The 12,744-nt window shown below is 40.7% G+C and overlaps 1 protein-coding gene across 27 annotated transcripts in view; it reads right to left on the bottom strand.

The window, feature by feature from the left end:
- Positions 1 to 12,744, bottom strand: part of ENOX1 (ecto-NOX disulfide-thiol exchanger 1) — a 584,882-nt gene that overhangs the window by 76,218 nt on the left and 495,920 nt on the right. For all 27 annotated transcript variants that reach the window (XM_054665232.2, XM_003954252.6, XM_054665246.2 and 24 more), the window contains one exon: positions 8,000 to 8,184. In XM_054665232.2, coding sequence (XP_054521207.1) covers positions 8,000 to 8,184 — 185 coding nt within the window. The remainder of the gene's footprint in view (positions 1 to 7,999; positions 8,185 to 12,744) is intronic.

A 12,744-nucleotide genomic window follows, 5' to 3' on the forward strand; every position in this document is an offset into this window, starting at 1 on the left:
TATATATATACACACACATACCACAGAATACAACTACAACCATAAAAAAGAATGAAATCATGTCCTTTGCAGTAACAGGGATGTAGTTGGAGGCCTTAATCCTAAACAAGTTAACATAGTAACAAGAAACCAAATACTGCATCTTCTCAATTACAAGTGGGAGCTAAACACTGAGTACATATGGACATAAATATGGGAGCGACAGACACTGTGGGCTGCTATAGGGGAGAGAGGGAGAAGGGCACGGGTTGAAAAACTACCTGCTGGATACTATGCTCACTACCCAGGTGATGGGATCTGTACGCTAAACCTCAGCATCACGCAATATTCCCATGTAACAAATCTGCACATGTACCCCCTGTATCTAAAATAGAAGTTGAGGCCGGGTGCAGCAGCTCCCGCCTGTAATTCCAGCACTTTGGGAGGCTGAGGCGGGCAGATCACTTGAGATCAGGAGTTCAAGACCAGCCTGACCAACATGGTGAAACCCCGTCTCTACAAAAAATACAAAAATTAACCAGGCGCAGTGACACATGCCTGTAGTCCCAGCTACTCAGGAGGCTGAGACAGGAGAATCACCTGAACCTGGGAGGTGGAGGTTGCAGTGAGCTGAGATCACACCACTGTACTCCAGCCTGGGCAACAGAGTGAGACTCCATCTCAAAAAAATAAAAATAAAAGTTGAAAAAAATTTTTAAAAGCTCTTAAAATACAATTTATCATTACAAAATGTTGAATTTTTCTTTTAAAGGGGTTTCTCTTTTTCCATTTTTCTTGTCCTTCTCTGCTTGTGCATTTTCCTTTGAAAGCGGTTTTTAACTGGAGAGGAAGAACTGTTTGTTCTTCTGCATCCCTCACTACTTCTGCACATCCTTCCCATCCCTGTGTCTGGAACGGACTCTACTGTTCTGTGTCCTGCACATGCATGGGGGCTTAGGCATGCCCTGCTCTGGACCATTAGTCCTGCCACCTTCTCTTCTAGGACAGGGAAACAGAAATAGTGTGGAGAGCAAGTTCACTATTTATCTATCTTTGTTCCATATTTCAGCCTCTTCATGTCACCTTTTCCTATTTGTCTTCCTTTCTCACTTTCAGAAACTATTTTACTTTGTGCATCTGCCTCTTCTTGCTGATTCAGCTATCTTCACTCCAAAGTGTGCCACCTTAAGTTCCCTTGTCCTTCCTCCTAGACATTCATGAACCTGCTTGCTGTTCCTCCTTTCTCTATATGTTTCCGGGCAGCCAGAACAATTTGCAATACTCCCCAGGCTTCCCACTGCACCACTTCCCCCTGCCCTACCCCAGCCACATGGTAACCAAGAACTCATTCAAAGACTGGGTTAAAGGTAAAGGCCCCTGAAACAGGCTCCTGTTCAAGATGTCAGAGGCAATGTATGTGTTTGTATTTTCTTCCTCCAGAGACTCAATTAAAATGTCTGTCAATGAATAAACTTACAAAAACAAGGAGAAAGGAAAGTGAGTTCCAGGAGTTCCTAGTGTATGACAGGTTCTGGCATTCAAGGGATCCCCACATCTCCTTAAAATGAAGCCTGCCTGTCAAAGAGCTCTTGGCTGGCCACTGCCCAGGAGAAAGACTCGGCCATGCAGCAGATCCAGACACAGCAATGAGCAAAGCCACAGAGCTTCACAGAAAAGCAAACCAAGCCCTCCACACCTAAATATACACAGACTGCCAGGCATCACCTTGCTCATGAAGAAACCTGTACATAAAAGAGAGAGACTGAAACACAATAGCTAAACAACTAATCCTGGAGTAAAGAGAGATGATTCAGGAACCACAAAGATCTTAAAAATCCCACTTAGTATTCTTAAAAAGATTTGAGAAGATACTGCACCCATAAAATACGAATAAGATTGCATGAAAAGATAATGATTAGAGGACAAAATAACCTCTTGAAAATAAAATAATATGATTACCAAGCAGAAACTTCAATTGGAAGGATCAAAGATAAAGTTAAAATGGAAGATACTAGGAAAAAGATGATGGGCATGGAGCGCCCACCTATTAGGTCCATTATCTGACTGGTGGGTATTTCAGATAGAAATTAAAAACAGAAGACAAAAGTGAAAAATGATCAAGAAAAAGGAAAGCCTCCTGTCACAAACTCTGGTGACCCTCTGTGCTCCTGCCTGCAGCCCTGCATTTGCTCAGTTCTCTGGAGCACTACCTTCTGAAGTTGGCTGGGAGCATCTGGTCTGCTGCACTTTTGAGGCTTTCCACAATTTTTAAGGGACAAGGTTTAAAAAAAAAAAACCCTATAAAATATTAGTGAATATGCTCATTTTATCTCTTTCCCTAAAGTTTTCTAATCATTAAAAGCACCAATAATGCTACCACAGCCTCCTTCACCACCATAGCCACCAACACAGCCATAGCCACCATTGCCACTATGGCCCCCTTCACCACCATAGTCATCATCCTCGCCATAACTACCCTTCATCACCACAGCCAACATTACCATCACAGTCACCATTTCTACCCCAGTCACCATCTTCCTCACAGCCACCTTTAACACCATCCTCACCATGGCCATCACCACAACCACAGCCACTAGCCCCAACATGGCCGCCACCTCCACCAAAGTCACCATCCTTGCCACAGCTGCCTCCATCACCACAACCAACATTAGCATCAGAGTCACCATCCCCACCACAGCTACCTTCACCATCACAGCCACCAACACAACCACAGTCACCATCCTCACCATAGCTGCCTTCATTGCCACAGCCACTACAGCCATTTCGCTACCATAGCCACCATTCTCACCACAGCCAGCAACACAACTGAGGTTACCATCCCCCTCACAGATGCCTTCATCACCACAGTTGACATTACCATCAGTCACCATCCTCTCACTACAGTCACCGTCACTACCACAGTCACCACAGCTACCTTTACCACCATAGCTAATAAGGCCACCACAGCCAGCACCCCCACCACGGCCATCTTCACCACCATAGTTACCTTCACAAGCACAGTTACCTTCTCCACCACAGCTACCTTCATCACCACCCCCACCATAGTCACCAAAACAACCACAGCTACCATCCTCACCACAATCACCCTCACCTCCAGAGCCAATATCACTACTGCAGTCACCTTTACCACCATGGCAACCATCACCTCCACAGTTCCTTCATCTCCAGAGCCACCATCACCACCACCCCTAACATTATTATGATCTTGATTTTGACATATAACATCAGACTTAATTACATGTGAGTTTTGGGGAGGAATTGAGTACAAGCTTTTCTCTTTCTCTAAAAAAAAACGTACTTACTAAGCAACTAAATAGTTTAAACAAGATTGCAGAAGACATGCTGAACTTACCCAAGGGGTCAGATGTAATCACTATGTTTAATTTCAAAAATACTTTCATTTATTCCTTAGCAGATATTCCAAAGTCTGACTCTTACCCAACATCTGACAAAACTAACTGGGGTTACTTTGTATTTTAGGAAAGTAGTAATGTTATATTTCTTCATCTTCCATAAAATTAGTCTAAGTGGGTGAGATTTTAACAATGCATACATAGAAAATCACACATATGTTCTACTTTGAGTATAAAGAAAAAAATGCTTGTCACTTAATTTCTAAAATGCTTTTGATCATAATCATCCTACTTTTCCCATTTTTTTTTCCTGATCTTCCCTTGCTGAAAGTTGTCAAGACAGTGGACCAGGCCTGCACCTTACTAATGTCAAGCTAAGAGTGTGAGAGAGACTGCTCCACATGGGTCACTGGCTTCCTGGCCTAAGACAGCTGGTCTTCAGACTAGATTTAACACTGTTCAAAAGCATCAGCTTATTTAGGAAGGAGCCCTTTGACATAATCATCATTAGTCATACGCACTTTTATGATCAGCAGTTTTTAATGGTATCCTGCAGTTATCCAAATATTTATTAGTCCTGTCAATATGATTTACACAAGGCTTCAAAAAGAATTCTGATTTTTAAGCGGATTATTAAAAAATTATGACATGTTGACCTATCCTCATGAATGAAAATAAAAATACTGCAAATTTATGTGTAAATAAAACCATAATGAGATATCACTATAAATTTACTACAGTGGTGAAAAAAGACAAACTGACCATGCCAGCGCTGCCTGATGAGGATGCAGAACTGGAGTTTGCAGACAGTCCCGAGGGAATGCATGATGGTACAGACGCTTGGGAAAAGAATTTGGCGGTTTCTCTGAAAGTAAAACACACTTGCCATATGACCCAACAATCACATTCCTAGGATTTACTCAAGTAAAATGAAAAATTATGTCTACACAAAAAGCCTGTAAGTGAATGTTTATAGCAGATTTATTCCCATTTGTCCTAAACTGGAAACTATCCATCCACTAACTATTGACTAGACAAACAAACCACAGCTCTTTCTTACGGTGGAATACTGCTCAGCATCAGAAGGAATGAATGCCTGATACATACAGCAACATGGATCAGTCTTAGATTCATTATGCTAAAGAAAGAAGCCCAACTCAACAGGTTGCATACTGTTCAATTCCCCTTATATGATATTCTGGAAAAATAAAAACTATAAGGGTAGAAAACAGAGCAGTGGTTGCTGGGACTGGGGCTGACTCAAAAGGGGCAAGAGGCAGCGAGTGCTGGAACTGATTTATATATTGATTGTGGTAGTGGTGGTTATGTGACTGTATGCATTTGACAAACTTCATAGAAGGTATGTCTAAAAAGAATATATTTCATTGTATGTAAATTTTACCTCAATAAACCTAACGAAAGAATTCAGTGTGGTAACCTGAAGAAAAATAAGAGTTTAAAATATGTATAGTCTTTACTTGTACACCTAAAGGTACAAATGAAAGTCAAAAGCCTCACTATCCCTGTGGCAGAGACAGGTTAACTTCACTGCCAGTTTATGATCAGGTAAAGGCTACCGTGTTACCATGGATACAAGCTCTTATTCTCTTTTGTATGAAACCTTTCATATTATTAAATTGTGACTCACATGGTGCAGGGGTAAACTCGGAAACATCCAGACAAAGTCACCCAAGAGTTTTTCCAGGTTAGGAACCCTGCCCATAGTGTTTTCTTCATGAACACATGCAAAACTGTGTGACGTCAGTGAACATATCCTTAAGGGGTTAAAGAAAGAAAGGTTAGAAAATTTTTGGCTAAATTGAAGGCGATTCCAAAAGCTGTCTGTTAGTCCTAAGGTCATTAAGGCTCTTTCTTTTTTTCTTGTTTGTTACAGAAATAATTTCCCAAACATAGACTGTGGAAATGGTGACATATGGGAGATTGACCCCTCCTCTCTCTGTCATCTTTCATGTGAAACCATGACTTTCTGATTTATAAAGTGGATAGTGTGGACATTGAAGGTAGGTTTTAAAGTCAGGCTAATTCTTTGTGGTGGGATTCAAATTAGCAAATTGTGGTCATTTATTCATACAAGGTAGATCATGATAGAAACAAGACTTTAAAAAGCACTTATATTTTAAAACTCTGTAAAAGATGTTCTGCCACAGAGATAGCCATACACCGCCTAACAACCAGTAAACATTAACATCACAGCAGCCACCGGGGACCCAGTGCTTTCTGTAGGTTAAGGAGGCACCGCACACACCTCTCAGGCCTTGGCTCTCCCGCTCCCTGTCTTGCTCTTCATGATCCAGGATCCCACACAGCCCAGAGCTCCCACAGGCACCATGCTAGGCTTGCCTCCAGGTCTTTGTCTATTCATTCCCTCATTTGACACAGATATTTTGACTGTCTACTATGTGTCTGTTATGGATTGAATTGTGCCCTGCCCCCAGCCCCAAATCCAAATGTTGAAGTCCTAGCCCCTACTACCACAGAATGTGACCTTATCTGGAAATAAGTCTTTGCAGATATAAGTAATTAAGATGAGGTCATCCTGGAGCAGAGTGGACCCCTAATCCTACATGAACAGTGTATTTATAAAAAGCAGAAATTTGGACACACACACACGGAGAATGACAAGGGATGATGAAGGCAGAGAGCAGGGTGATGTTTCCACAAGTCAAGGAAGGCCAAAGATTGCCAGCCAACCTCCAGAAGCTGGGAGAGAGACAGGAGTCAGACTCTTCCTTACAGCCTCAGAAGGAACCAACCCTGCTTTTGGACCCTAGATCTTGGACTTGGAGCCTTCAGAACTGTGAGACAATACATTTCTGTCTCAACTACATTTTTAGCTATATAAAGTACATTTCCTACTGACAAGTAGATTCTGAAAAGATATGAGAAGCTCCCTTAACTGAATCCCTCCATCAGGAGGATGGCTCAGGTGGTGATTTGGAACACTGCTCCTTTGTGGACCAGGCACGTGGCTCCTCAGTGCTTCTCCAACCCTGACTGAGCAGCTCACCCTCGCCTCCTCTGACTTCTTTTAGGTTTGAACTTGCAATAACCTAAAAGACTTTATACACTTTTAAAGCAACTGGGATAATCTTTTCTAGAGGGAGAAAGGGAGAGTTGTGTAAAGTGTGACATAGTGGCTTATGGGCTAGGTCTGGCGTCATGATCTTTGGGGAAATCGACGGCCTCTCATCTTGGCGAGGGCGCCGACAAACACCCAATGTTGGGGCATATGGACAACCCCAGAAGTCTCACACAGCAGCTGTTACATCGATTTTCAAGTACAGAGACCTGAGCAATAACTGTAATGACATTTTCCTGGCTGGCTCTGACCTCTGAATCTCACTGATTAGTCTAACACACACTGTGAACATCAACCAGTTAGGACTCTAAGCCAAGACTCAAAAATTGCTTTAAAATGGCAGAAGATGTTTAAGATATAATTTGTACGAGTTGGTTATTAACTTGCTCACTTCCCAATCCGTGATTCTTTTTTATACTCTCCCTCTCAATTATTTTTCCCTGTTAGGTTGATGTTTCTGTAGTAGTTACCTCTAATCACTAAGATACTTCTGTAGGCAATCCATGCTCTGGATGTTACAGAGCAGTCAATATGGATGGGGGAATTTAAAAAATTGACTCCATATATTTTAACGTTCTATCATTCTACTTATATTTCCCTTGTTTAAATAAAAACAATCTTTTTTTTTTCAGAAAATATTGATTGGATTTGTATATTCAGAGGGGTAATTTAAAAATACCCATGATGATAATATATGCTCTGTTATTCTAAGGTAACTCAAAGGCCCAAACACCTTAAGAATATCAGGTACCAATTGACGTTTTCAGATACAAATCTGACTGTGAATCTTTGACTCTATTCCCTCACTGCCAACAGTCGGATTTTCCCCTCCTATCGACATTTTATTTCCCACAGTACCTGTTGCTTTTCCCTACTCCAAAGCCCTCAACTTTCATTTCCTTTCTAACAATTGCCATAAATACACATGTTTAAATTCAGTATGCCAGGATGAAGTCTGGCACTCTTCAACAAAAACACAGCTATTGCCCCGTTTCTAAAGTTATCTATCCCCCAAAACTCTGATGCTTCATATATTCCATCAACAAACATTTCTTAAACACGTAATGTGCTCAAAGAACCTGACTAGATCCTAAGTGTAATACAGAAAAAGTGGAAACAATATAATTTACATTTACACTAACCTTGAAGACAGACAAACAAACTGCTTTTGTAAAATCAGTTGTCGTGCTTTGAAGTTAAAAGTTCTAAGATTACAAAACGCTTGTATCATGCAGGGATCTGCTAGGTATTTGCCATGGGGCTATATTTCACATGCAGCCTTTCAATCTCCTAAATCCAAATCATTTTCCTTTATTTCCTACCTCCAGGGTGATTTCTTCAACATATTTTATTGGCTTGGCTTTTCTCCAGATTCTACCCTTCCACAAACAGTCATTAGCACTTTTCTGTCCTAGGAACTTAGCTTTTTGGTTGTCATTTCTTCTCCTTCACCCTTTCCAGCACACAGCTGCCTTTCCATTTTCATTTAATACACATATCTCTTTCTCTCAAAAAAAAAAAAAAAAAAAACATCTGGGCCAGGTACCTGCTGCATGCCTTGCATGGTTTGCTGCAGAAACTGCAGTTGCTGGTCCTTGGTGAGGTTTTCTTCTGTTCGGAAAAGCTGTTCTTTTTCTTGTTTCAGCAGCTCCACCTCATTCCTGTAAGCATCCAGCTGCCAGCGGAGACTGTCATTCTCCTCTTTCAGAGCGTAGGCCTGGGCAGCCAGGGCTGAGGGACAAACAGAACGAGTTCAGGTGAGCTACCTTCTTGCTTAGCTTGAGGAGGCCTTCTGCGGGAAAGGGAGTCTGTCACCCAAGTTCTTAATGTTTGTACCAGCTCAGAAATAAAAGCAAAATGCCATTCCCTGGGGCTCTATTTTGTAGTCGGTATGCATCACTTCTCTCGGAACTTTTATCTGTTTGTCCTGTCTTACATGTGAATGTTTCTTATGGGCACAGGATTAATTCCTCCCAAATTCTTGTCCCTTGACCTCTCCCTCAATGCTAGACACCCTCACAGACATTGGTATGTGGTGCTAGGTGGTGACAACATATAGAATTCCAGGCAACAATCATATCTACTAAATATTGTCTTCCCCCTTTCTACAGGATTGCTTAGCTACTTGGAGGGCTGCTTTCTTTCAAATAATCAGCAGTTCTACAGGTTGAGACATGCGGCAGCATCCCAGGGGAGAGAGGAATTTATATGCACACCATTCCTTCCTGCTCTACTGCTGGGACAAATTGCACAGATTGTTTTCCTCCAACTCCTATCAGAATGGGAAGCTAGTTCCATCTGTTTCACCAACAGATTAAAACTCTTTTCCTCTACAAGGCTGAGTGGTTACTCTAATACCTCTCCCTGAAACCCCAAATTCTCCAGATTTAGATTCAGACTTCATTCATATGTCTATCTTATTAAGAAACCAAGACAGTTAACTCAGGGTCTCACACACCTCAAGGCTTCAGAAATAGCCGAAACTGAAAAAGAAACAAATGGTACCAAACAAAGATTGAGGGTAGGGAAATCCCTTTCCCCAGTTTCCACCTTATTGCTTAGGGGTCTCTCCGAAAATCAACATAGCCTGCTGAGCACTCATAAAGTACTGGATCAAGAGCTTTCTACGAACTCACTCACTTCATACCCCCATCAAGCCTGTGATGCTGGTGCTGGTCTTATCCCCATCTTTACAGATGAGAAAAATGTGGCACAGAGAAGTTATGTAACTCATCCAATCCCACAAAGTAAGCAGCAGAAAGCCTTCACACCTAGGCTGCAGGCTCCAGAGTCTCTGCTCTCGATTACCATCGGTCCATGTGTTTAGTTCTTACCAGGCTGTTCAAAACCAGTCTCACATTCCCCCACCAACTCTCCCACCAGTCTCCCTTTAATCTTCCCCCTCACAGAAAAGCCATTCCCCACTTGCGTAAGCAAGAGAAAAGTGAAAGAAAATTTGAAACGCTTGTTACCAGAAACTTCAAACATGTAACTTCCAGTAGATAAGGGCACGGTATGGAGCCCACTGCACACCAGGTCGTCAGTGCGTGCGCGTTTCCAGCCCCCGTTCCCTGTGTCAGAGGACCAAATCAAGGTCGCCTCCTGAGTGTTCTACCTGCACATTACAGTTCCATGGTGATAAAGCTTTACCGAGGTGCTCTGAGACCATAGTGAATTCTCTCCTCAAATATCAAATGTCAAATTATGTTAATAATAGTTTTATAGTTGAGTGTTTTACAGTACTCCATCTTGCAAAATGATAATCTCTGTGTAGTACACACTGAACTACTAATCAGACAGAACATGCAATTACCCAGAAATTTCCCTACATCACGCCAGTAGGGATCAATTACTTAACATGCATTTACTTCATATTTACCTGTGCTCAGTTCTGTGAGGGCATCTCAGACCACAAAAAGAGGAGACAGAATACATCTCTTCCCTCAAAGAGCTTAATCTAGTAGAAACTGACACATTTAAAAAGAAACTATGGCTTTCAAAGGAAGAAAGGATAGTGTGATGTCTGGAATACAGCAGGCACTCAATAAATGTTGGTTGAATGAATAAATGAATAAATAAATGAGTCGAGATGCATGACAAAAAAATGCATCCTATAGGAGTTCAGAGAAGAGAAATAAAAATTCAGACTGAAGGAATAAAAGAGGGCTTTGGAAGATGAAAACCCCAAGAACTTGGGAAGGATGTCTCTCAGTCAGAAGCCAGAGCATAAGCAAAAGCCCAGATATGAAAATCAAAGGTAGAATACTTGGGGCAAGAAGGAGAGAAACTTGACCAAAAGCCAAGTGTTTGCCTGGAAGCAGTGAGAGAAAGGGAATCCACTTCAGGTGATGGGAGAAGATGGGGAAGGTTAGGTTCAATGGAGTGGCCAATTGAGAACCACTGACAGCGCTTGTAGTAGTGGAAGGACATGATGAAATTGGGATTTAGGAACATTAGTTTGGCAATGGTGCATGGAATGAACTGGAGGCTGAAGAGAATGAATAAAGGAGATTTTATTTGGTGTATGTGTGTGCAAAACCAAGGAGCAGCCACTTTTACAGTTTTCAGAGACCTACTCATAAAATCAGAAATTATCCAGCATGTAACCCGCAGCATGAGCCAGTGCTTTTTAACATTGTACAGCCCAGCTTCAGATCTTGTCCACACCCTGAGATACCACCTCCTGACAGCTCCGTTTACCAAGCCATAAGGAAATGGTTATGAGGATTCATTTGTGAGAGGGATGTTGTAATAGGGCAAAATCACAGAAAATGCAAATGATGAAGAAAGTGTTGGCACTACATAGGCACATTACTACATTTAGTAGCATTCAAAGACACTTAAGTCATTTCCTTAGGAAGCTCTATTTGGCCCTTTTTCAATTCAGAGTGGCATTTTTATTATCATAACTGATAGCAGGTGTTTGTGAAGAAATCGATTAGTATGCAGGGATGGAAATTACATTTTCCAAATGAATTGCATAGTCTGCAAGATATGCTGAAATCTGTATAGCAAAATGCAAGCAGCTATAAAGCATGTGCCAGCAGCATTATTTAAATAAATTATCTGAACATAAATACATATAGGAAAGTGTACCATCCATTATTTTAGGGGATCTCTTACAAACCTATGGAATGCTACTGCTGAGAGTTCTTATTCTTGGCTAAGCCAAGTGACTACAGTGCCTGCCAAGCAGGATATAATATTGTTTGCATTCCCAGAATAGGAATGTGATATCATCGTATTAAAAAAACCTACAACAGCTGTAATTCCCCCCACCAAAAAAAAAAAAAAAAATCAATACCATAGCAAATTCCATCGACATTTTTATAATTGGGGCACATAACTGATTTACATTCCTGATTAAATGATTTCAAGCTTGATTTTTACAAAAAAATTTTCATTACTCATGTGGCAGCAAGTAGTTATCTTCTAAAGGGTGAGAAATTGTATATTGACTCCACTTAGCTTCAGGCCACCTGTTTGTAAACATCACTCAGTGTCATACTGCAGCCCTGAATCTATTCCTCAGACAAGGCTGCCTGGAAGAGGCTATATTATGTTTCTTGGGCCAGAGCGCTAACAGAAAAAAAATCCTAATAATTTCTGACTTAATATAACCTCTCAGTATATTAAAAATTCAGAAATTGGAAAGGGCAACTCTTTTTATTTCTCTCTCTTCTCTTTAGTTCTTTCTGGAATACTGTACTAAATTAAAGAGTTTTGAAAAAAATGTGTCATCAAGCTTCCATGATAAAATTTACCTTATGAGACTGCACAATGAATCCACTATCCAAATAAGTATAAGGATTAAAAAAAAAAAGTACAGTGTGCATCTTTCGGTAGGAATTCCTAAGGAGTGCACCGAGTGCCAATAAATGGAATATGTAAGAGACACCCCATGTGGATTGCCAATTTCCGATAATAAAAAAAGAATAGAATTAGACACCTTAAATGTCAACCGGACTGAATGTGATTAAATATTTTGTTGGTGATTTTAAAGGCACTGCTGAATCTAGTGGTGCCTCTGGATTACCATCAATTAATTCACCAACCATCCATTTATGTATTTATTAAGAAAACATGGTGAGGAGCTGTAGCATTCACAAGAAGCTTAAGGCCAGCACAGTCACCCATTTCTACTTACTCAGTACTTTAGAAAAATTCTGAATACTGGAATTTTCTGATTGGATCAAAAATGAAATAATACAATTGGAAAAATTTTGCTAGGCAAGATTGTTATACTTCAAAACTTAGCACTAGACTAAAAAATGACCAAAGTGACACTAGTGTATGAAAATCAATCCAAAGGTTGAACGGCACTGCTGAAGAAAAGGCTTAAAGGTATTGCGGCATCTTGTTATATTCTTTACTAGCTTCTATATAAACCATTATTCTTTATATTAATTATGGTCAAAGTGACCTCCTCTTCTGTCTCCTGTCTTACTGTGTTTCCATGGGAACAGATAATGCCATGCTTAACTTCTTTAAGTAAATAATCTGGAGAAAGCCTTGAAATCTCTTTTACCAGCCTGAGCCAGCCTCAGAAAAATAATTAGCAATATATGAAAAATGTAAGTTGTTTTGGGTTATGTCCCAGTAAGCTGACAGTCTGTTAATATCTTTTTCATGCTCAGGCAAGATGTAACTAAATAATAAAACATTTTAATATATTGTTTCTAACAATATCTGTGTTTCTCCAGAACTCTTAGTCTTTGTGTGTTTGGGGAACTCTGTGTTTAACATTCCCCCTCCACTTTGCCAGATGTCCTCCTGAAATGCTGGAAGGAC

The sequence above is a fragment of the Pan troglodytes genome, chromosome 14, assembly GCF_028858775.2.
Source record: "Pan troglodytes isolate AG18354 chromosome 14, NHGRI_mPanTro3-v2.0_pri, whole genome shotgun sequence".
Lineage (NCBI taxonomy): Eukaryota > Metazoa > Chordata > Mammalia > Primates > Hominidae > Pan > Pan troglodytes.